Consider the following 25,719-nt stretch of genomic DNA (forward strand, 5'->3'; position numbering starts at 1 on the left):
TAAAATTTGTCAAATGTGGATAAAAATCCTTTTTTTTCTCATTCACGTCGTATCTCTTCTTTAAATTTTATCGAAGGATGCGTGTAACAGATTGCACGATCGAAGATTCAGATCAGAATTCGAAAATTATTGTCGAGACGGAAAAGGAAATATTTGTTCAAGAATGTAATCCAAACACATACGCATACAGGCATATGACCGTATCACTGAAATCACGCTACGTCGAACTCGCTTTCGACAAAGCAGCCGAATCGCGTTTCGACGAACGTGAGAAATGAGACCGACAGAATAGCTCTGTTGTAGACTGGAGGACTCTCGCTCGTAATACTAAATCAATATCTGGCGGTGGGGTAACCCGTGTACAGGGTGTTTCGAAAGTAACCGTTGCCCCGAGAGACTGACTATTGATTTCCCATCGATGCTTATTCACTCCGGCCAAAATAAGTTGTTTCTCAGTCATAATAGCTTGGTTACTGTATTATTCTATCACGATTATACGTATGTATTTCGCGAGAATTGTGTACAAATAATTCATCGAGAAATATGGAGTCTCACAGTTTACGTTTGCAGAATCGAATTCAAGGATTAACAATGGATCCCGGACATTGTGTTGCAATATTTATCCTAGTGATTACTACGAATAATATCGAATACGAGCAGTTTATATTTGCGGGAAAGATGTATGTATATGTGTGCAAGCATATATCATTCGATCTTTTTCGCTAACGGGAAATAGCTTCGTATCTCGAGGATAGCCGCTGGTATTGGCTGCCGGAATATTGAATCTCGTAATTCTGCATTTTTATTTTAGCCGTTTTTTTTTTTACCGAGTGACTCAATACAAAAACTATCGCCGCTTTGTTCAAAGAGCTCGATAGCTCGATATACGAACCCGTATAGTGACGAGAAGGATAAATGTATCTGTCTGTGAAACCGATTTATAAACTGTCATTAGAGAACTAATAATGCTGGCTGGCATCACATACGAAAGCGTTTTTACTAGCTGTAAATTGTCAAAAATTTCTGGATCAAACGAAAAATTTACACAGCGCTCTACAGCGAGGTTTATTATTCGTAATTAGCGTCGCGCTCTGTAATTAGTAAAAATGTCAAAACTTGTCCACGTGGACACACTTGTGTGTCTCATCGCACCGGCTAATATTCACGTTTATAACGTTTACGACATAATTATATTTCACATCATAGCTTGGATGTTTCATACACATATAAAATTTGCTGTAAAATAAACAAAGCGAGAGATTGGAAAAATGACACATTTACTGAATGCATGACATTAGACCTTTCAATTCAAGTTAAACGTAGCACAGTATCCGTCATCCTACTTTCTAGTTGCAAATACGCGAGATAGACGCATGAGATGGTGCGATGACGTATTAACTGCAGTTGAATGTTGAATTTATAGATGACATATCAGAGAAGCGAGTTGTATATGTCATCAAAGACGCAAGTTGCTTACGGCGCATCTCATCTCTCACTGCGAAGCGAGTTTCCAAAGTGACGTACTGTTTGTTCATAAAATTTAATGGATCTCCATGCTAACAGTATCGGTATTGCGTTCTCTCTTTCTTCTTCTCTCGATCTTTCTTTTTTCCATGCCATCAACGTTATTAAAACCGTTCGCTATTAAAGTCGTCGTCGTCGTAGAGTAAACACGAACTCGCGGAAAAAGGATACAGCAGAAAGTTTCGTCGAAGCTCCGACGAAAGTTTCTTCCTTTCTTTTTTCTCCCTCCCTGAGCGCGAGCAGGAAGGACGAAACATGAATTAAGGGGACAGTGGTTGGTAGTCACGTGCGGAACGTTACGTAGCACGGGGCCCCTTATTCACCGCGTCGCTATATATGCCCTTTACGGATCGTGCACGAGAAACATATTGTGCGCCGAGTGACGTGTTCGTTATAGATGTGTCGGATTATTGTGAAAATGTACCATACAGGAAAATCGTGGGCGGACTCAGCTGTCATCGAAGTCGCCACATAAACGGCCATTCTCGTTTATACCTATGTGCCCTATTTTTTCAAAGAATAATTCTCCATTATTCCTTCTTCATGATAAATAAATTAACGAAAAATCCGCTAAAACGGATTTTCTAAAAATTTTTTTTTTTTCTTATAATATATATATATTTAAAAAATCATATCCAAAAATAAAAGTTATATACATATCGCGTATTTACATTACGGTAAAGATGGATTTTTTTTTATTGTAAAAAGATATATATTCTTATTTATATAAAATCGGAAACAATCGCCTCAATGTTCGAAGTTTTGCGTGTCAAAAGCATAAAGTTCCGCAGGGACACCCTGTATTACAGGAACTCGTTGTTCGCAGCCTGTACTCACGGCCACCCTCCTCGTGCTTGTACAGTTAGTCACTCTGTTCTCCACCCTCGATTTTTCCGTTTCACCCTCGCCGTCTAATACAGAATGGCTTGAAAGCGCGCGCGCATCGTCGCGCCCTTTTTTCGCGCAACGAAACCGCGTCGAGCCGGCGGAAATTTGACAGTGATTGTGACGCGATTGAAAACGAATTCAGCCGACGAATTTCCCTTTTCCTCCTTCCTGTTCTCTCTTTCTCTCTCTCCCTAAAAAAAAAACGTGCTTCGAGAGGAGGATTTGAAGTTCGCTGGCCGCGAGTTGATGGAAACTGGGAAATTTGGGCGAATTTCCATTCTCTTTTTTTCCCTAATCCTATTGAAAAATTAATCGTCGGCCAAAGTGCAACAGGAAACTCTCTTGCTGAGCTTCGCAGGTGCAAAACTACCGCCGTGAAACCGCGAATTTATAGTTCTCGAGATTCTTCGGGACATTATTCGCTCCGTGTCGGGGTCCCTCCCGCTCGATGTAAGGCACTATGTCTTTAATCCTCTCTCCGCGTTCTCGTTTCATCGTGTATGTATGGGGGTGGGCGGTGGGTGGGGGAAGGGGAGAATATCTCGGAAGGAGGTTAAACGAGTCTTAGAGAAATTTTGGGAAAGAGCCCCGATTTCTATCTTCTCCACGATCTCGCTTCTCTTCCCGCAATGTGGAGGCCGACCCTCCGTGTACTTAGTCATCCTCCTCCCTTAACCTCGTTTTCCACCCCTGTTGATGCTACAGGGCGATTCAGAGGGGACTGGCCCTTCTCTCCAAGCTGAGTTGCCGAGAAAATACGATATCCGGGGATGTCCGCCGTTTCGATTCTCCAACCATTCCCTTTCCTCCTTAATGTTCTTTTGCGTCGTTTCATCTCGACTGCAATACAACGTTTAGATCTGCCGTATCTTTTTCGCAGGACGACGCAGCACCTCGGAGGGGATTACAAGGATACTTTTTCAGGACGGTGATTTTTTTTTTCTTTTCTTTACACGTTACGTACAATGTTAATCCCGTACCTGGATTTCGTACAAGGGTAGTTGTTTCAATTATTCAGGAATTACGACATGACGTTGCACCGGCGAGAAGGATATTATAAATTAACGGGAAAGCCACGGTTAATGTAATCAGCGTACCCTCGGTCGGTTATCAGGCTGGTTATTTAACTTAACTGTATGGACCAATTAGTCGCTTTCCATTTTCCATGTTAACTAGTTAATTTATTATCAGTTATGAACACCACGTGTTGTTTTATAATGCAGAGTACGCTCTCAAAACAAGTACGCTACTTGTTACGTAATATAATTGCAATAATAATGAAGATCATCTTTTCTCTTTTTTCGCTCTCTGTATGTTATGGATAAAGTTACGTATTTACCTACAGAAACGATGAATTTTTAATTTAATGTAAAAATATTTTGTGCGGTTATAAACAATTATTATATAATATAAAAAAGAGGCTCTCCATATAATTAATAAATGAAATAAATTGAAATAATTTTGTGCTTACTGCGGTTTTCCCGATTATGACATATTAATATTATTATAGAGACGTCGCGTTCAGCAATTCAGATATTGCACGTGGCATTATTAACCAGTCATTTCTAGCACGCGCAGGTGTTCGAAGACCCCCGGATGCGACGAGGGTTCGGGATAGTTTTTCAAGAGCCTTCTCGCGAAGGACCCACGTGGCTCATGCCCAGCGAACCCGGGATGCCCTGTGGGCGGCAGGTGGTGCTTGTATCGGGGCTTCACCTGGACCTTCGAGGATTTAAGGCCTCTCTCTTCGACTTCATAAATAACTATTTCCCGCATGGTCGTCGTGCGAGTTTTCCCTCTATCGCAATTTTCTTCATCCCCTTGTTTTTTCTATTTTCTACGCGATTCTCAATCGTTATATCGATATTAATCGATTTGCCATTATGAACTCGAATTTATTGACGTCGTTAATCTCGACGAAAGAAAGAGCGCGAATGAAAACTAACGATACGTGAAGCCACTTTGAGCTCTACAGCAGAAATCCTTCCTTTCCCGCGTGTTTCTTTTTATCGGCGGATTTTTTTTTTCGTCCTCGCATTACATCAGCGCTCCGTGCTCTAATGGAAAGCGTTATTATTGAATTTACGGCGTTACACATTATATATAACTTAACTTGATTTTCCCGAGAATTTCTCTTTTGGCAAAATGTCAGCCTTGTTTCATCTCATTTTAGTTAATCAATTTGAGTTTGTAATAGTTTATAATAGTTTTCGAGTATTATGGCCGCTAATTGATATAACTATTATATAAAATAGTTTATAATAGCTTGGCAATTTCTAGTACGTACATAGCTTATATATATACAACATTCCTCATAGGATTTCTGAAATTATTGAAAATTTATTAATGTCATGTGCTGTTACAATAGATGATTTGGCTGAGAAATATTTTATCGTTTTAAACTTTATGTTTACCATCAAACTTTGTTGGCAAAAAATTATTGATTCTGATGCAGAACTTTTTATATTCTATCAGTTAAATATTTGTACGATTCGCGTGAACTAAATGACGTGCGGCGCATAGTTGTGGGTGGGAAATCGATTTAATATTTTTTTGCCGAGTACTTTCTAAAACCGACGTTTATTTACTTTTCGATATAAACAATGTAAATATTTGTAGCGACGTGTGTGACACGAGTTTCCCGATAAAACTCATTCGCGGCGCATGATAGCGTGCATATTCCTCGCATGAGATTATTCCTGTCGGCAACTTATTTTTATCGGTAGTTTACGCTTTTTCAAAATTAATATTGAACTATAATTACTCTTCTCTCTTTCCTCTCTCTCTTTGATTTTTATAATAATAATGATAATTTATTGCAGAGATACTATTTCTCTTGCTTTATTTTTATTCTATTAATAAATCCGACAAAAACCTATCTATATCTTTCTTTGCGCGTATCAAATTGAATAGTTCAATTGATGAAGCATCAAATTAAATTCGCGGAAACTAGAAACCGCAGAATATTCGCTGCTGTCGGATGCACTCATGCATTTGGATGCACCTTATCGTCCGGTCATTTGCTTAGGAGGTGTCACATGGTTAGTGGATAGAGCGGCATCGGACTCCGTTAAACAGGCCGATGTATTCATAGGTGTCGAGACTCTCTAGTCATCTCGCAATATGTGCTCTATGCTCGTACATATACATAGGCAATGAGCTTACCGTGTGTATGCATACATACGAAGGAGCCGCTCGTGTGAGTTCCGGATCCGAGTGTGTTCTGGTGAGGCGACAGCTGCATCTCGAAAACCTTCTTACGGCATCTGCCACGAAGGGTCCAGGCAGGCCCGCTCCGCGTCGACATATCCTAACGATCCCATCTGGAAATTGCTGAGTTTTTTAAAGCGGAAACGACCGAATGTTGCAGAGAGTGGTTCCGAAATACCTGGCCAGTTGGCGAGAATTTTATTTTTTTTTTTATTGACATCTCTTTCTCTGAGAAAGAGCGGTAGTTGCTACAAATTACAGGAAAATATGCAGTTAATTTTTACTCCATAATTAATTTTATTTTGTCTGATTATGTTTTATTTCACTTTTAGTTATAATTTATTTATTTATTCAAGGTTCAATTTACTAAATTTTTTATTATCTTTTGATATACAGTAGTTCATCGTGCATTTGTGTGTCTGCTTATCTCGATAACTCACGTAGCAAAGCTATTGTTTTGCCGATTTTACGATGAAGTCAGATATTATACCTCGATTCATGTCGGTAAGAGCGCGTATCGCTTTACGTATGCTCTCGATTAATTATGTCGCCTGCCTATGCGATCGACGAGAGGTGAACTATAGCTTTAAAGGCTTTCCGCAGGTGCATTACCGTCTACCGCATCAATGCGCCGTTACCTCACATCAATATCCCCATGCATTAGTCGGACATCGACATTTACATAATTCTCGCCATCTACAAAGATCGAATATGCTTGCTGATCTGACTTTAATGGAGATCTTTGCGCGAGATCCTTTTATTTTACGTCTGATATACTTTTGTATTTAATTTTAATACGTGTATAACATCTATTAATTTATTTTTAGATTTTTTTTTTTTTTTATTTCACAAAAATCCGATTTCCTTATTCTTGACATATTATACGAGAAGTTTATGTCCGATTATATCTTGAAATTTTCACGCCGACTATAATCGATATCGCCGTGCAAGACGATCCAGCGATCGTACCCCTTGAATTTACTGCTTCAGGGCTGAACGCCATCGTGTCTCGATTTATGAATGGGAAAGGCGTGGGGACCTCTCAGATAATTTGTAGCTACATAAATATCAAGGTACTTAAAAGCCCCGTAGACACGCCGCGCGCCGCGTCTTAACGTTGCTAGAGTGTATCGATATTTATCGCGCTATTAAATACGCCTCGTAAACTTTACTATCCCGATGAGAGTAGGAAACGCAAGCGGGATGAGAGAAGGACAGTGAATGATCGCCTTGATGTTCCAGTCACGCCTTCGAAAAAAGGCCCCGGGAAAACGCCAGTAATTCCAATCGCGAAATCGGTCACCCTTGTTCTTCGCCAGGTTAGCATTGAAGTTCATCGACAGCGAACGTGAAGGAAATTGGAAGATCCGGAAGTCGAAGGGAACGGGTTTCAGGTGATTGCATTTGTTTTACTTCTGCATTTAATGCCGGAACATATATCGAGATACTTATAATCAATCTTCAATAGATCGTTTAAATTCAATGATTTAAATTGCTAATATTTGGAACATCAACATTTTTTGTTCATTAGATAATTTTTTTTTTTTTTTTTTTTCCCTTAATATTTTGTTTCTAAGTAATTTTTACATAATTTATGTATATCATTCTGTGAAAAAGAGATAAGAAAATTTTATAAATTTAGAATTAAGATATTTATTCTTTTATTTGAAAAAAAAAAAAAATGATTTTAGTTATGATATATTTAAAATATTGATATATTTTTAACTAATATTATAGAAATTATACATGTACATAAATTGATTTATATATCATGTTTTAACAAGGAGAAAAAATTAAAAATTATTACTCATCAAAGGGTTATATTTTTCTTTGATACAACTTCGAAACAATCGTAGCCCTTAATTAGAAGACTTTGCGGGAGACAAATTGTGGCTATTTGGGTCACGGGGAGGGGCGAGACGAGGAGCGGTTCATGAAAAATTTCATTAACTCCGCTCTCGTCTTCCGGGGAAGAATGGGGTACGAAGTAGGCGGAGGGTAAAGAATTTACGAAGACTGATTCAGAGCGTCGAAAGTCCGAAGACACGCCAAAGTGCGAAAGGACGACGTACGCGCGTTGCATTATTCAACGCTAGTCGCATCGCCTTTTTCCGATTTTCCTTCCCGCCTCTCCATCGATTCTCCGTCCGCTTTCCCGAACGTCGTCCTCTTTTCCTCGCGCGAGCGCAATTTTCGCGAGCTTATTGGAAAAGCTCGAATCGCCGTCTCGAAAAGCCTGAAAGAGTTTGACACACCGTGTCTCCGACTCTTTTACTGCAGATAGGAGCGCAAGATAGGGGTGAATCGACCGGTCAACCCCCCGACGGCCTTGCCAATTAGCGCGCGCGGAGCAAATTACTCGCGACGTTTTCAATAACGACGCCCGATCGCTAGGGAAATGAAGCGATTTGCATTTTGTAAGGATTACCCGGGGCAATTAAACGGGCAGTAGACGGGATTAAGGCTGTCACGTGAGAAGATTTCTTCTCTCTTCTCAATTCTTTTCGTGCCCCTCCTTCTAAATATTTTAACACTTTTCAATAAATCGCCTCTTCGTACTTTTACTTGGAATAGCATTAAGACATTTTATAAAATAGTGGAATTCTTTTTAACGATATGAAGAAATTAAGAAATTAACACGGAGTAATGAAAAAGTATTGCTGTTTTCCTTCCATAAGGAGTTTTCCCTCTTTTACGTTAATGCGAGTGAAAATTTGCGACAGCGCGATGTGTTACCACAAACGGATTGGACACTTAACAGTAGTTGGGGATCGTTTGGCGAATTCGAGCGTGAAGGAAAGTATGGTGTATACGTGTTGGTGAGCAATAGTCGCGGGTAAACGAGTTCTGCACTTTCTGTTAAACACGCTATTACGGCTCTCGCGCAACTCTCCGAGTGTATTTTACGATAATTGTTACCACACATATATGTCTCTGTTAAGATTTTCTCAAGATTCTATGAAATTAAATTGCGCCACGTTCTTTGTTTTATCGGACAAGTTTTATTGGGATATCTTTTTCTCTCATCTATTATATACATATTCTTCCTGTATCAACGGTATAAAATGCAAAAGTGAATTAAATCTTATCGGTACAATCGAATAACGTGAAAAAAGATCTGGATACTTGGACACATCACAATGTATCTATCTTTGTATATTTCCATTTCATCTCTCGTATCAGACTGATAGTCACAAACGACGATCCTTTACCGCGTCGAGCAAACTATTCCGTGATATCTGTTATACCGTGAACGTGGCGTGGCGCCAATGCAAACTCGATTTCGACAAAAGATTCGCCTATCGATTTAGGAATTATAACGCCATGAAACATTTTCGCGTCTTTTCAGCCGATTGCACAATGGCGCGCAATTCCTCATCGCTCGTCGCGTTCGATGCATTTTTTTGACCGGTAAAGAATTTCCACGCTATACAATACGCAAATTTATCGTATCACTTGTTATTCACCACCGCTATTTCTAGTCGTGGAACGATATAATTTATCGAGAGTTCTTTGACCTTTCTCCGCAACAATCGCGTTCGATGTTATTTAATAAACGGTGAATTTGGCACGCGAATTTTTTATACGGAGATGTTCCGATTGTCGACCGTGTATATCTTTTTAAGAAATTATTATTATTCGAGCGTGTATATCTTTTTAAGAAATCGTGCAAAAGCTAATGACATCGTTCTGCTTAAAACGTACGGACGAAGGCGCATGATTATGAAATCAATATTATGATATCCGTGCGCGATATAAAAGCCAGCATATCGCAAAAAGATGCGCGAACCTGTCCCTTGGTAAATTATCATAATAAGAATCTTAATGTGTCTAGAATGATTTTACAATTTTTGTTTCTCGCGAGAGCTTTTTATAATCATAAGAACCGACTTGTATATCCTTTTACAATTAAAAAATATGATAAGAAGAATTTTAAATACATTTTAAAAACAGAATTTTAAGTACATTTAAAAAATTTTTCCAATTAATTTGCTATTCATTTTTTTTTTTTTTAAAAAAACTTGATTTACGTATGCAAACTTCTAGTTTTCAACTTAAATTAATTAAAATATTTTCTTTCAATACATAATACTTATGTATATAATTACTTGTAAAACCGACATTTCGTAGAAATTCATATATGATAAAGAGTTTTGACTTTGTTTTTACGTTCCTATATCCTTTTTCACAATTGAAAAAAATATTTTTGATCGTTAAATCGAAGAAATTTTATGTTTTTATCAATGTTCTTAAAACATAAAATTTTTTCTAGAATTTATGTAAAATATAAATCTTTGAAAATCTGTCAAAAAATAATAAGAAAAATATCACAAGACAAAGTAAAACGTAATTATATTTTAAACTATGAATAAATATAGAATTATTAAAAATAAAATTAGAACTGTTAGTTATTAATGAGATTTCACTAAATGATAATACGCCAACTTTTCACATAAACTAATTCTTCTTTTTTTATTTATAATTAGCAATTAAATATGTAAGGATACCTTTTGCGTTAGAAAATATCTCGTTTTACGCTTGTAATATTTCCAGCTTTAGAATTTTGAGCATAAAATGCAGATTGTGCGTTGATGAACATCATCCAGTTTGTTAGACCTTATTCTATACCATGTGTATGTACTTACTCACGCAACACTTTTTGTTTTCTTTTCCGCGTGCGTTGATCCGGAAAACTGCGCGATAAGCAGATTGTGGAAAATATCACGCTCGTGATTTTACATCGCAATTCATTAGTAAGCGATGTCACGCGAATTTCCATGGAAAACGCTTTGAAAATTAGTGAGAACAATTCCACACGACTGATGCACGTATCGTCATATTTGCATCTCTAGTTGCAATTTTCGATTCTTCAAATATAAATAGTAATACAAAAATATATTAATTGTTTGATAAACTATTAATTATTATTGATTAACTATTGATTAGCTATTAATAACATTTTTCATAGTTATTAATATTCTCAGGCAAGTCAATTTATGTTTTTCATAAATATACATCCAAGTTCTCGCGTGCGATTTTCATTGAAATAAACATATCATGTCCGCGCGCGCTTTGATCGTGTATCAATTAAATTTTGCATTCGACGCATATTCGGGAGAGTTTATTTATTTATACAGTAAATAAATACTTTTAAATCACACGCTTTATTCGAAATTAATTCGTAAATACCAGTATAAATTCACAACTTTACTGTAATACTCCTTTTTTAGGAAAAACAATATACGCGCGTTAAATATTGATGTTGCGTGCGTATATACGTAGAGTTTGCGCTCGATCAATCGCAGGAATGAAAGCTCCTCGTATACCGTGTGTTCAGTCTGGAATGCATACATCGACGCGGTAACGTATTGTTCGATATCAGGTAGGTGGATATTGTGCATCAGTCGCGGCTCAGGTGTTTCGTTACTACATTTTTTCGATTCAGCCCCGGCCAGATCGTTTTAATGCCGAGCATCTGCTTTTGAAAAGGGTAAAAGGCTTCAGCCTTTTATTAAAATTTATCATTGCGCGGTGGTAATGCGGGGATTCTTTCGGTCCTGCTCGTTTCTGAAAAGCTTTTCGCGATTATTTCCGAGTTTCCCGCAAGTTTGCCACGTAAATTTCCACGCTTCCCGAAACTGCTGTGTGACTGTTGAATTTTGCAAAATAACGGGAGTTGCTTAACTCGAGAGGGTGAACTGCAATTAACGAGGAACATAAAATTCCGTGTGAAAAATGGAATACGTTTTTTCAGCCTTTCATATCTCGCGATTTTCTCTTCTTGCCAAGAGAAATGTGTTTTCAAAATTTAAAAAAAATTTTTTTAAATAGATTATTATTAAAATAATAAACGTTTATATAGAATATATAAAAATAAATAGATATATTTAATTAATAATTTGGGAGAAGCTCATGAAATATGCATTATAAAACGGTGGGAAGAACCAAAAAAATCCCAATGTGTATTGTAAATATATACGCAGCTTAGAGAAATCGATACGACTGCAATAATAGGAAAAAGATCCATTATCGCGCTTCTATTATCGTTTTTTATGCCTTATCATTCTCTCATTAAGCGCGATCGTGCCTTTCGCGCGAACATCCAGCATCGCTCTGGCAGTGCACGGTCGCAAAAATAAAATCCATATAGACATGTCACCCTCCGACAAGCCTGACCCCCGCACGTTGCACTCGGCCGACCAAAACGCCGCGGCGCAGGATGCGCATAATGGCAATAATAATAACGGCAAACAATAATGGCCTCGTGGGCCAGAAGTCGTTCTTCCTGTTCAGACGGCAGGCGAACCCCGGCGCGAACGAGCCGCCGGCACGCTACCTTGAGGGCCCCTTCAAACGAGAGGGTTCCGCCCCACTACGGGGGCCCCGTGGAGGGCCCGCTGCAGGTCGACCGACGTCTGGTTCGCCTGTTCTGTTCTTGCATTCTCAGTCAGTTGTGAACCGGTGTCACGACCAGGCTGAGTCCGTTTCTCGGTCGCGTCTCTTCTCATTTCCATTCGATCCGAACGCGAAATAGTTTTCGAGTTTCGCTTTCTCGATAAAAGACGCTCTCTCTTTGCCGTCTCCTCAACGTTCGTTTCTTTCGCCTCCTTTTTTCGCCGAGCGAACGGAGGTGGACTGCGAAGAGGTTCTACTACGATAACCCGCACACAAGGCTGGCGTGACACCCACCGTCGTCTGGGCCCACGACACTTTCGTCGGAGATTTTGCTGCACGGAGTGCTAAAAGCGGAACGAGCGAGTGACGAGAGGTGCATCTCTCTCTGCGCGACGCGCTTCAAGTTCTAGAAGTGTACAAGTGCTAAAATGTAGGAGAAACGCTGGTGAATCCGATGGAGTTTATGCGTCGCGTGGAATCGAATTACTGCGGGATTGAAAAAAAAAGAAAAAAAAAAAAGAAAAACCCTGAAAACCGCCAACGCCTCGAGTTACTTGTCGTTGCGTTTCAACGCGGAGGATGTAAAAGTGCGGGCCGGTAGTCGATAAATGACGCGGTAACGTCGAGCGAGTAAATCGTTACTAAACTCTGCATTCATTTTTACATCGAAAAAAATATTATAAATTATTCTTTTTTATATTAATCACTGGTAGGGGAATTTATAAGTGAAAATATTTATAGATACGTTCACGAGTCACATTCTAATGACTTGTTTGATTATGTCGTGTACGAAATGCAATTTGTATAAATTTATTTGCTTCTGATTTTGATTGAAATCTCGGAGCAAGTATCTTTTTCTATTTTTTTTTTCTGTATTTAATTTATATCTATCTTTCTCTCTTTCTGATTTTTCTTTTTCCTTTATAAAGTTCCATATACGAAGATATATATATAAATATAAATATACCAGAAAAGATCGTGGCTTCTGATTCCATCTGAGAAATTTGAAATACATATACAAGCGACTCTTTCGAAATCTCAAGCGTACTGTAAACCATGCATTAAAAATTTTTCGCAACCTTGATAAAAGTAGATTGCCCTCGCGATGGTATTTACACTTACGAGTTTCGACTTGACTTTGAAATAAAAAATCAAATACGATAAAACGCGATTGCATTGTTACGATTGCAGGGAAAAAATATCCACGGTGCAACGAATTTAAAGAGCGGTGAATGAACTGGCGCGGTTATAAACCACTGGCCGCTGGTGCAACCCGCGGGATGCTGCGTCCGTACGCTGACTTTTAATAGTAAAAAATCCAATTATGATTTGTGCGATGCCAAGATCTTGGGAATTGAACATTTGTTGTTCGATAAAAAAATCGGATATTCTTTTTTTGAATGCTTAAGAAAATTAATTCTCCGCGAAAAAAATTGATAAGAGATTGCAATCCGCACAAAGTATATTTTTACTCGATACTCTGTGATATTTCTTTTTTTTTTCAGTTAATCATAAAATTGATGCCGTTGAGAAACTTGAATATGTTCCATGACATTTTACGATATCACAATATCGTAATAAGTATCAGAAGATTTCGCGCTCCATGTCATATTTCACTTTTTTAAAGAAACATCTGAGTTCGGTAATTAATATCTGTTTTTAATAGAGAAAATTTTTAATGCACCTTTCACGTCGCTTTTATATAACATACTACATTAACTTCGCCGAGAAATTGATCGTGCGACGCTCAGCCGAGAGAGACATGACAAGAGAGAGAGAGAGAGAAACTTTGTGCATTTCGTGCAGTAGGTATGCAGTAGTAATGCGTTTCTCCTCCCGCATCGTCCCACGTAAATTCACATCTTCTCAGACAACGATCTGCGATGCGAAACGCAATACCAACTGATGCATCGCTACTATATTACCTACACTATAGCTATCCGCATTGCATTTGCGTTCGGTGCAGCGGTGTAACGTCACCGCATCAACGTCGTTTCGTTGCATCGGTAACACGGCTGAACAAGCACTTTTAATCCGAATGTTTCGCTACGCTGATGCTGCATTCAACATGGTACCGCATCGCAGATCGCGCTGCGGAATATTTTTCTTCTACTATTTTTTCTCGCGATATACACACAAAAGTTTAGTTTCTAGAAACGGCGAAAAGATAGCTCAGACGATGAATCCCGTTCGAACGCACCGTCCTATCCTCTTTCCTTTCATCTACCTTTTATCTTTCTTGCTTTATTGATTTTCTGTTCGCCGTAAGATGGCTAAAAGCAATGTAGAAGATAAGGAGAATTTGTGTTTGGCGAGGAAACGTGGTTCTTTAAAACCGCAAAAATGTTTCAAGCGCGAAAGGAGGAAGCTCGTTTTAACCTTTTTACTCTGGATCCCGAAATATTCGGGTAGCAGTTGGTTTTTTACAAGCGATGACATAAATTGTTACCTTGTTGGCTCGCGGTTTCGCCACCTACTACGGATATTTTTTGAACAACAACGCCACGACGAGCCACACTTACCTTTCTTCTCTTTTGAATTCGTGTGCTTTCTTCTCTCTTTTCAGTATTTCTTGTTCGCGGGCACAAAGTTACAACCGTGACCATTCCCGCGGGATTTCATCCGACAATGCACTACAGTTTGTGCTTCATAAATTCGCCCGGTATCTTATAAACACAACACGCGCGGACGTGAGCTCTTTTGCTCATGATATCGCCGAAGTTGCATTTTTTTTTCTTTCATTTTTTTAAATTTTTTATTTTTTACTTCTTTCACATAGCGTCGCCGTTTTTCGAAAAATTCAAGCACGTGACTTTAGTGACCTACGGCAGTATCATGCATATTCCAGTAGTGAGCGAATCAACAGCGAAGGCAAAAGCAAATAAGTCGCGTAGCTCTCGACGTTCCATCCAAGTTTCGCGAGGGAAAAGAGAGAAAACTGTGGATCGCGCCACGATCCACAAATAACGTTACTCCGGACCTGCCCTTTTATTTTCATTTTTCCCGACCTCTCTTGCTCCGTGACCTCACTTCCTGCACGAGGAATCCACGAGGAAAGATTTCGTTTGCGGTAGTCGATCCGCGACTTCATCGGCTTTACCCTCCCAGAGCCTCGCGAGTCTACAGTCTCTTTTTAACTGTCGTATCGTGTTTTATTGCTCGCTCGACGTTTCCAATATCGACATCTAGCTGTCTCATCCTGTCCGTGTACCTCTACCTTCCTTCCGCGGGTGAAAGCTCGGAACAGGATGCATCCGTCATATTGTGATCATATGACGCCCGCTGCGTGCAGATCCGAGCGGAACTAAATCGATATGCAAATGCGAAATGCAATTTCACATGTTTTCCAAGCGTCACATGCATAATAATTGACGAGATTGTTTAAAAATTTGCATATAATCTTTTATATCATCCGCAAATATATGAATTTCTATTTTATCATGTTATTGATATTTATTTACGAAGATTTATTAATGCCTTATTAATTATTATCTTTGAATTTTTCTTTACATTATTTTAACAAATAGGACTTGATTTGTATTTTTGATAACGTAAAATTTCAACGGTGACCTGCGAGACTACGTTTTCGAGCGCGGTCTCGAAAAGGTAGAATTGTAAGCTTATTCCCTTCGATAAACGCATTACGATGTTTCCTCTCGTTTGTTCCCCCCTTGGCCCGCCTCTATTTTCACGTGAAAGGGTCGCGGTAACAACAAGTTGCGATACCAAATCGCGTCCCCGCATCGCCGGTTCCGTTCGAGCGAATAATCAGGCACGAATCGAACGGATGTCGGCAAATAATATTAGCGAGTCGAGTGCAGCGAGAGGATATCTTTGTGCCGGCTTGATTCGATTTCGCGCTACATAAATTGGCGCGATACAAATCCGTAATTCGCCATCGAGCTATTCGGCAAGGAGATTCGCGCTTATTCCGGCAGGAAGTGGGATAATAAATGGATTAATAAAACGCGAACTTGATGCAAATTCGGGCACGGTCTTACGGAGATATAATTCCAGATTATCTCGTTGTTAAGACACACAGAAATACGCGTAATCGCGTTAAGTGCTGGCTTCGCGATTGTTTGCCTCGAGTGTTTTCCTTCGTTACGAGGGGATTTAACGGCGAACTTTCTTTCACTGCATTACTGCATTCTTTGAGAACTCTTACGGCTCGATCGAGATAGAGCGAATGACATTAAGGGAAGATTGAGCGCAACTTTGTTGATCTTTGCTTCGAATTAGCAAACTCAATTTTTGCGAATAATAATCGATTTACGGTCTAACTTTTATTGCTAGAACTGTCTGTATTTATCATCGTGAGTCCGCTGGCTGCGATTCAACGGATTATTAGAGTACCGAAGGAACAAAGTATTCTCTCTCTCTCTCTCTCTTTCTGGTTGTATGTGACCTGATTTCTTGCTCCCGCGAACAAAGGACAACGGGGAGCGATTCATTTCAAATGTCTCAATTGCCATCATTAACGCGTGGGATGATTCTTTCGCGAGTGTATGCGACTGACGTGAAAAATTTCATTAAATAGAAATTATATCCGAACGGGATCAACAAGTATCTCCACTCGTACATAAGAATCATTAATTATAAACAGAAAATATCTCAATAACATACAGCGATTGTTCTGTGTCGAATGGAATGACAGTTAGACAGATTTCATTCTGTGTTAATTAAACGAGATTGATTCGTCATGGAATGAGAACCGGCGAAAGTGTTGTGTGATTTTAAATCGCGGTCGCGGTCCATCTGCCATGAATAACTACTGAGCCGATGAAACGAGCGGAAGTGGAAGCGTGATTGGACGGCCGAGCAGTTCGCCCTGCAGTTCGTAGCGACGAGCAAAGCATTCGCGAGCGAAGCGTGGGAACATCTCTGCTCCGGATAAGCCGACCTACGGTGGAGTTCAGAACGGAGGAATGCTCACTGGCAAGTTCTTCTCACCCAAGTCTCTTTTCTTTTTTCTCTCTCTTTATTTTCTTCGAGTTTTCTCGTAGTCTTTGTATCGGCTCGTCATCGTATCGATGGATTGTCGCCGGTTACATTCGCGAAAGCAATTTCAATTTTTCGCGATCAGCTGTGATATGTATCGATTTCAAAAAATTGTCATTTTGCAGCAAACTTTCAGAATAATTGTAAAATGCAATATTTCTTTAAATACATTCGAAATGGTGTAACTGAAATCGCTGTCGTAAAGATATATTTTCTGAAACAACGAAACCAATAATAGAAAATAATGACAACTATCGATTTTATCGTACATTGTTTTCTTTATTTGTTTAATTTCTCACAAGATTTGATTACTTTACTTGGCTTTATAAACATACTTCTTTCTTCGAAATAAATTGAAACTCGGAGAGCAGAATATTAGAAGAGCTGTCAAATGTTACGAATTATTATTGACAAGATACTTGTATCGACATAATAATATATTGAATCTAAAAAAGAGCAAAAGTTTCTTTTTATCTAAAAGATATAATCTCTTAAAAATCTCTTCACGAACAAATATTATATACAAGATGTAACTGAATAATTGTACAGATTTTGAGCAAGAAATATTTAAAGTTTATATAATCTTTTTTTTTTATGGCGCATAGAACTCACCCTAAGAGAAGCTTGCAGAAACTTTTCAATTGCATTTTCTGAATTTATACAAATGTAAATTTCGATAAATAAATAAATACATGTTCTGCCTTTTTCGCGCGATTTGTTGTTGTTTATAAAGAGCTATGTTTATAAAGCAGCTCGAACTTGTAATCGGCGGCATTTCCATTCCCCGAATATACGACACGAGCTTGATTCAATTTTGGATAATTCGCCGTTGTTTTGATAAATACAACGGCCGACTATGACAGCTTCGACGTTCGGTCCCAATCTTCGTCGGACGATCGCAAAACGATCCGTCTCATATACGTATTTCTGCAAAGCGCGTGCAAAAACGAACACGCGTCTGGATATTTGCATATTGTTTTGACGCGCAATAAATATTTATGAGAATTCGCAGCGGGCGAACTCGTCTGTCCACGTTGCACACGCGACCGGCAAAAGATTGCCGCTAATTTAGGCAACGTCCCGTCATTTCCGAACGCTCGCGCTGCGTGTTTGCGAGGTTCTAGATCTCACGGGAATAAAAATAATATATACATGCCCGCTCGATAGATAATTGCGGTAATGACTAGACGACGTTAGTTTCTGTGCTATTTAACAGACAATAAATATGTATGAGAAAACGTCTGAAAGTGTGAAAGGGCTTTACTAAGTATTACGAACAGTCACATTCGCTTTAAGAAGTACGAATTATCAAAAATCACATGAAACTAATGCAATAATATGCGGGATAATTTTTTCGCCGTTCAAAGATTTTTTTTTCAGGATTTTATTTCTTTTTAATTGAAATGGATTTAACGATACGTTATATTAATTAATAATTAAGAACGAATTAAAAAAAAAAACTTATTTGGAACAATGTGTGCACGATTGTAGAAATAGTAGACGGTATCTATGTGCGAAAGAAAAACGAGAAATCTTTCATTTTTGATGAACTCTATTCTTTATAATTTACACGCTTTCAGCTTTATCGTTTTGCCAGGTCTTAACCCGTCTATAGGATCCTGTCGAGTGGAAACGCAATAGACTTAAACTGATCGTGAAAGAGCCGCGTGAAAGAGGAGAGACTTCTACGGAAAAGCCTCGATAACGTTTGCTTTTCGTTTGCCCGCGTGTTGTACTTTTATTCGGTCTCGCTTCGGGATTTAATCGATTCGAAGACGGGGAGAAAATCTTAAACGTGCCCTCCTCTCATCGTTTATTCACCCGAACACCTTAAGCCGCAGTTGCAGAGACGTCTCTCTCTCTTTATGGGTTGAAACACGGGACACGACGAGTATCTTAAATGCACTGCACTTTTGCCCCATCGTCGCAAGAATGCACATCGCGCAATTAGATAGTGTATCATCTCTTTCCCTTCGAATCGGCTCCGCTAATTCAGATATTATTCGCGTAATTAAACATTTGACGGACCGACGGCACGATATTCTCTGCTTGTTTTAACAAAGAAGTTATCAAGAGACTCTTTCGCCGTATATCTTTATTTTATAACATTCTAACGTTTGCAAGAAAACTAAGATTTTTTTATTGACACCTCGGTTGCTATTTAATGCGAGTTTTACTGGGGACTCTAGGGTAGATGAGAATCATAAATAAATTTATTTTTCGGTAATTACTTGATTTTAATAAATTACTTTTTTAACAGAATAGATTAATTTAATATTTACTAGCTAAACTTGTTATAAAAATCTTCTATTTCTCCATAATTATATTATAATAAATTCGTCAAGCAAACTCCTTTTTAGATTTTATTTTATAAATGATAATATGTATCTAACACACACAAAAAAATTAATTTTATTTTATTAAAAAAAAAATATATATCTTTGGCATTATATTTTTTATTATCAAGGAATTAATATTGCATTATTTCTTTTATGACGCCATTTACTCCGCAACTCGAGAAAAGAATGAGAGAGAGAGAGAGAGTATATATTTTTAATAAATCACATATATTAAATACACGAACAATTTATTGCTGTCAACCTTTTAATTGATGTAAAATACGATACTGCAGCACGCGACGACGGAGTTTTACAGCGCGACGATATATCAACGCGTGATCAAACCGCATGCAAGGCAACGCGAACGTTCGGCGCGGTCGCGTTGCATCTCTCTATGTGCATCGCGAATGAGAACCGGCGGTGAGCGCGCGGTTAGACGGATGTTCCGTTCGAGAGCGATGCACTCTATTCTTGTCCGTCCAATAACCGGCCTTCCTACTATATAAGCCACGGTAAGATATACGGGGTGCCCGCTCCCACTCTCTCCATCTCACTCCGGCATATGTCCACCGCCTACATCGGAGTAATTCTCGTCGGCATATAAATATATCGTACCGTCGCGGGTATGACTTTTGTTTTACGACCGCGATTCTTCTCCGTGCAACTTGGCGCATCGATATACTGTCGGCCGATGTATCGAAGAAATGTCGCGAGAAAATGCGCGCTATGCATATTTATCGAAACGAGAATACTTAATCCTCGGATCCGATCGCAACGTCACAATTCTTTCCTCGTAATGATTTTTATTGAATTTTTTCTCAAAAAATTCAATATGTATTTGTAATATATATATTTTCGTAAAAAATTAAATATTTATAATATATGTTTTTGTAAAAAATTAAATATTTATAATATATATTTTTGTGAAAAATTAAATATATATTTATATTTTTATATAATTTTTAATAAACATATATTTTTTTTTAATAAATATATGCACAGTATTCTGTATAATTTTGCCACGATATGCCTATAATCTATGGTGACGATGGAAAAAGGGAATATTGCGGGATCTTTTCACATCGTAACATGTGCGTATAAACGTGTACACGCAATTGCTCACACGCTCGTGCAATTGATAACGAAGTCGCTTTATGATAAAAATGCGATATCGTGCAGCATGTGCGTCGCTCTCTGTCATAATCTGACATTGACTGTCATATGAAAGAATCGACCATAGCATTCGATTTACACGGGACAGGAAATGACATTTGAAATCGAGCCACGTTCGATTAACTCCTAACTGGCGATTGCCAGACTTATCGCTCGAAGAGCAGCTTAATAAGTGCATCTCGTCTTTATCTTTTTATGTACGTAATGATAATATCAAAGTTATCATTATAGAAATCAATTTTACCAATTATACATAATCGCAGTCATAGAATCGTAAAACGTTACAAGGTGATAAAAGAAGCGTTTCAGTATCGATAGAGCAATAATATAAACAATGATATGTTATTTTATAAACACATGAATATAAAAGATGATTACAGTTTAGTTTAATAATTCTCTTGTTAATAATATATATATAATTAATTTCTTTTTTCAAATAAATCTCTCTTTGTAAAATCGTTATCGCACGTTACTGTAATGCGTTGTTTAGTATGCTGAGGTGTCTCGTAGACCGGAGCACTTTATTCCAAAACGCATTAACACAATTCAGGCCGGAGTAACTCGTTTCCGATACTACTTCGTCGCAATTTTTCGGCGAATGTGTGCATGCGAATTAGATTCGCGCGAATAAAATCGGCGAGAGGCGATCGCTTTATCGACTACGTGCGGAGATAAAAGGCTCCGTTTCGCGCGTGCGTTTTAACGCCGGATATCGATGCACCACGCCGATCGATGGGATGCATCGGGGTCGATTAGCGTGACTAGCTAATCCCCCTCCTTCCACCCCCCCTCCCCTCCCCACCCCTCGCGTGAGTTTACACGAGCAGCACGTCGCTGGCAATTAAGAAGCAATTTAGCGCATCTCCTCGCGGGCTTTGGCATGTATGAACTCGGATAAAGTATGTGTGTGTGTGTGTGTATGTTGCGAACTCTCTATGCCTTCAACTTATGCTTAACCATCGCCCGACAAGCGCATTGTTGCGTTTGGATCCCAAACGTGCGTGCAGAATTGCATTGCATGCCTGCAACACTAATAGGGTTGCGCTCCAATTTATGTTTTTCGTTTGTCAGGAGAGTGCACGTAACAAGTGTTTAATCCCAGATGATTAACGTGAAAATACACAAGTATCAATGCACGTAGTCTGGAAATTACTTGATGTACATCTTGCTAATCATCTCTTTGGCTTTAAGTAAATTTTAATAAAAATTTTATTCAATCTTCTTTTATCGAATGAGATATACAGAGTGAGATACTTAACTTTATGGGTAAATTAATTTTGTTATGTGCAATTATTGAAAAATTAATTCAATAAAAGTTTCACTGCTTCAGAGAAAAAAATATGCGTATAATAATTTCTTCTGGCATGCATTTTTCATGATATTTTAACATTATCTTTGTCTCTTGGATATTATAATTACAAAATTTTACATATTTTATGTTATTATATATAAAAATTAAATTATCGCGAAACTTGATTTTGTTATAATTTTATCTTAAGATTTTATGTGTAAAGTGAAAAGTAAAATCGATTTATGGAAGAAAGAATATATGATCTTATTAAAAAACTGAGAAAATATTAAAACATTATAAAAAATGCATACTATAAAAAATCTGTTATGCATATCACATTTTCTCCTTGAAACTCTCTATGAAATTTTTGCCAAAAATGTTTTTTCCGAAATTGCGCGCATAATTTAAATAATAAAATAAAGTACCACTCTATGTATTAAGTATTAGAGTCGATAACAATGAGAAGTTGCTAACAAACAAGTTTTTATCAATTAAAAAAATTGATTATTGATTTGCTATAGAAATTTAATAAAAGAAATGCGGTTATTCGGGCACATTGGGTATATAGCAAAGTTCTGAATAGACTTTTCGCGAGCTATTGCACGTATATATATATATTTATTTATCAGGGCACTGTGCCACGATAAAGTCTTTAACCAACCGCGATAGATGCAGCATATGCTCCGCTATATACCTTGTTTCACGGTTCACTTAACTACGGCTATAACGTAGTTGTCTTCTCTTCTTTTTTTGCCGAGTTAAATCGCGATGTATTCAATACCATTTGCACGAAAAATTTGCACTCTCGCACCCTTTGGTTTTTTTTTTCTTGTATATACATATTTTCTCATTTTTAAGTATAATATTTCTATAAATTGTTATTGGCATAAATAAAATTTTGAAAAATTATGCATGATATAAGATATATTAAATAATATTTAGCATATCTAAATACGAAATATTTTGCCATAAAAGCGAAATTTAATTTGATAATAGATTTATATAATTTTTTCAATTAAACATCACCAACTTAGATTTTGAGCTTTATCTGTTTAATGTGAAAATCGAGCTTAATGGGATATAAGAAATTCGATAACCGCGCGCGAGTAAAAGCGCTGTGAAAATAACTATCTTCCGTTATGGCCCAATTTCGCCGCTCTTACATAATGCGGGGTACACGTAAGGGCAGCTAATTTTACGTCGAGGAGTATTCGCGTACGTACGGCGAATAATACAATATATACAGTTAATGCGCGTCGCGCATATTACGTGTCGCGCTACTATGGCGAGCGTACCCTATGCATTATGAAACCGTGCTCATTCGCCGCATTCTCTATCCGTATAGAATCCCCGTAACTACCTACCTCGATGTCACTGTACAGTATAGCGTCCCTTTTTCCTAAGCTTCTACCACGGTAACCGCTTGCGCCGTGGTGGTATAAATATTCATAGCTCTAGCTCTATCTCTCATCGCCCTGGCCTCATCTGCTTCTCTCTATTCCTTCTGCTTTCTGCTTTCTACAAGATGTTCCACAACTAACCGATCAAAGCTCTATACTTATCTGCTAACAAAATTAATTTGCGTTGAATAAAAAAAAAAAAAAAAAGTTTTGTCCTTAGAGAGATGATTAGCCAGACTGATGTGTGCAAATTTATGGCGAGCTGAATCTATTTAACTAATTCACTTGAATCTGGAATGCACTATCTATTAAAAAACAAACTGAAATTTTTTATATACAAAGAATATATTATTTTAAATAATTGCGAAAGGCGTGCTGCACCCTCATTATTTATTCCCCCTTTATTTCTGTTCTTTTCTGGTCCGATCTTCCCTGATCTCATTTTACTACAGTAATCTATGTCTACAACCGTAGGCAATTTTGGAGAGAAATCGAGGCAGAGGGAAATGGGAAGATAGTTCAAGTCAAGTGGGAGGGGGAGAGAGAGAGAGATAGAGAGAGATGGCAATTAGCTAGTCGTCATTAGACCAGCCACCGACGCAAAATAAATTTCCTCGCCGCTAACTGAATTTGGACATGGTCAACCTATCCTTCCACGTGCGCGCTTCCACGGCAAAAGGAACGATTTACCTTGCCCGTGCGAAGGGAAACTTGGCCGTCATGTGTTTCCGCGCCACTCGGTACGTGGCGCTAGAATATATTACGGTTGCTCGCGGTGATTTCGCGGCCGTTCTGCTTTTCTCTTCCTTTATTTGCTCGCCGTTTCTGCATAGAGTCCGCCTAGCTCCGGGTGTTTATTTAAAGAAAAGACTCTGCAAAAGTTGTTCCTATATTAATCTTCGCACTTTAATCGCGAATTATTACGCATATATTTATACATCTGGATACAACTCGTGTCACGCTAATCTGATCGTATTATTAATTAATATGAAATGTGAAACTTGACATTTCAGAAATTCTCGACTCTGTTTCATAGATTTCGTAAAATTGTATTCTAATTTTCTCAACCGTTTAAAAGAATTACAGAGATTAATGTCATAATAGATTTTCAATTGCTTTGTTTCGAGAAATTTAATGTGAGATAACCGATGTTATCTGTGCCAATCTGTCTGTCGCAACTGTTATAAAATGTGCGGCGACATCTCGTCTGGAACGAAAAGATTTCAGTACCGTTTGCATTATCGTATCGTCAGTCACGGATCGTCGATTCTTCCGGTCAGGCTTTCACCGTTAAAACTCATCCTCGATGCTCCATCGTGCGAGACTGATTGTTCTCGGCGTTCATTGTTCTCGGCTGACAAAAATCGAACAGGTCGATTAAAAGTCGCGGCTTGACCGCGAATTATGCGTTTTCTAATGTAATGATAAGACTGTGCTAAATTCGATAATTCCGAAAGAGATTTTCAAATTATATTTGACAATTTTTACAATTTTTACGGATTAATTTTTTTTTCGAAAATATGGCGTTTTCTTGAAAGTACGAATATGACGAGCATCAAATCGATTTTTTTATTATCTCGTTTAATATCAAGATAATTCTTTTTTTTAAATTCCAATTTTATTTTTGTGTAATTGTTTTATTTTATGCTCATTAAATACACTAATCGAAACAATCAGATGCTAGCGATATAACATGCGCAAGTAATTGAAGCACCATTCAGTCGATAAGTTTCTCCAGACGATTTTTCTTATGAAAAGTCCAAGTTTAATAAACTTTATTCAACGTACCTGTTGAATCGAAATCAAAATAATCATAAAAAAGATCATATATATATATATATATATATATATATATATATATATATATAGTTCAAAAGTATAAATTTATACGAATTTTATTCATATAAAACAAGCTAAAGTACTGCATTTACTAAAACAACATACATTTTTTTAATTTGTTGTAAAAACAATATTTTTGCTGCAATTTCCTTCGAGCGCATTTTTTTGAGCTTAAACGAAAATGTCACGCCGTTTACGCGACAGAGCACCGGCAGTGTTTAATACGCTTGAGAAAGAAAATAGCGCACGGGAAAAACGAGGGAGGCTGGAAATTGCTGGGCGTATTCTCTCGCGCGGCGGAGGGACTCGCCTTGGCTGGCGCCTAATGCAACCGTAACGCAATAATTACGCGGTCGGAGGGCGCACTAATTAAAGTGGGAAGCGGAAAAAAGTAAAGGGCGTTTAACTTCGCTGCCATCGTTAGCTTTAAAGTTCGCGCTGCTTCGAGTTTTCGCCATCGCCATCGCCATTTCACGCTTGCACGTGAACTCGTCTCTTTTTTTTTTTTTCTATCGCATCTAGATTAAAATCGCGTATGGCCTGTGTAAGCTATTTTCTGGTCAGTTGCCGATGATATCGGGTTAATGAGGCGGTTTATGGTAACGTTCGCAGAGGAATAAAGATGGAGAAGTGAAGGAACGCGGAAACGCGAAAATAA

General features: G+C 38.1%; 1 protein-coding gene across 2 annotated transcripts in view; it reads left to right on the forward strand.

Annotated features, from left to right (window-relative positions):
- Positions 1-25,719, forward strand: part of LOC126857423 (kazrin) — a 110,380-nt gene that overhangs the window by 22,505 nt on the left and 62,156 nt on the right. The window contains exons 1-2 of one of the 2 annotated variants that reach the window (XM_050606832.1): positions 11,553-12,463; positions 16,625-16,956. In XM_050606832.1, coding sequence (XP_050462789.1) covers positions 16,947-16,956 — 10 coding nt within the window. In that variant the 5' untranslated portion in view covers positions 11,553-12,463; positions 16,625-16,946. Of the gene's footprint in view, positions 1-11,552; positions 12,464-16,558; positions 16,957-25,719 lie in introns of those variants that run through there. The other variant, XM_050606830.1, reaches the window with a different exon arrangement.

This window comes from Cataglyphis hispanica, chromosome 21 (assembly GCF_021464435.1).
Source record: "Cataglyphis hispanica isolate Lineage 1 chromosome 21, ULB_Chis1_1.0, whole genome shotgun sequence".
Taxonomy (NCBI): domain Eukaryota; kingdom Metazoa; phylum Arthropoda; class Insecta; order Hymenoptera; family Formicidae; genus Cataglyphis; species Cataglyphis hispanica.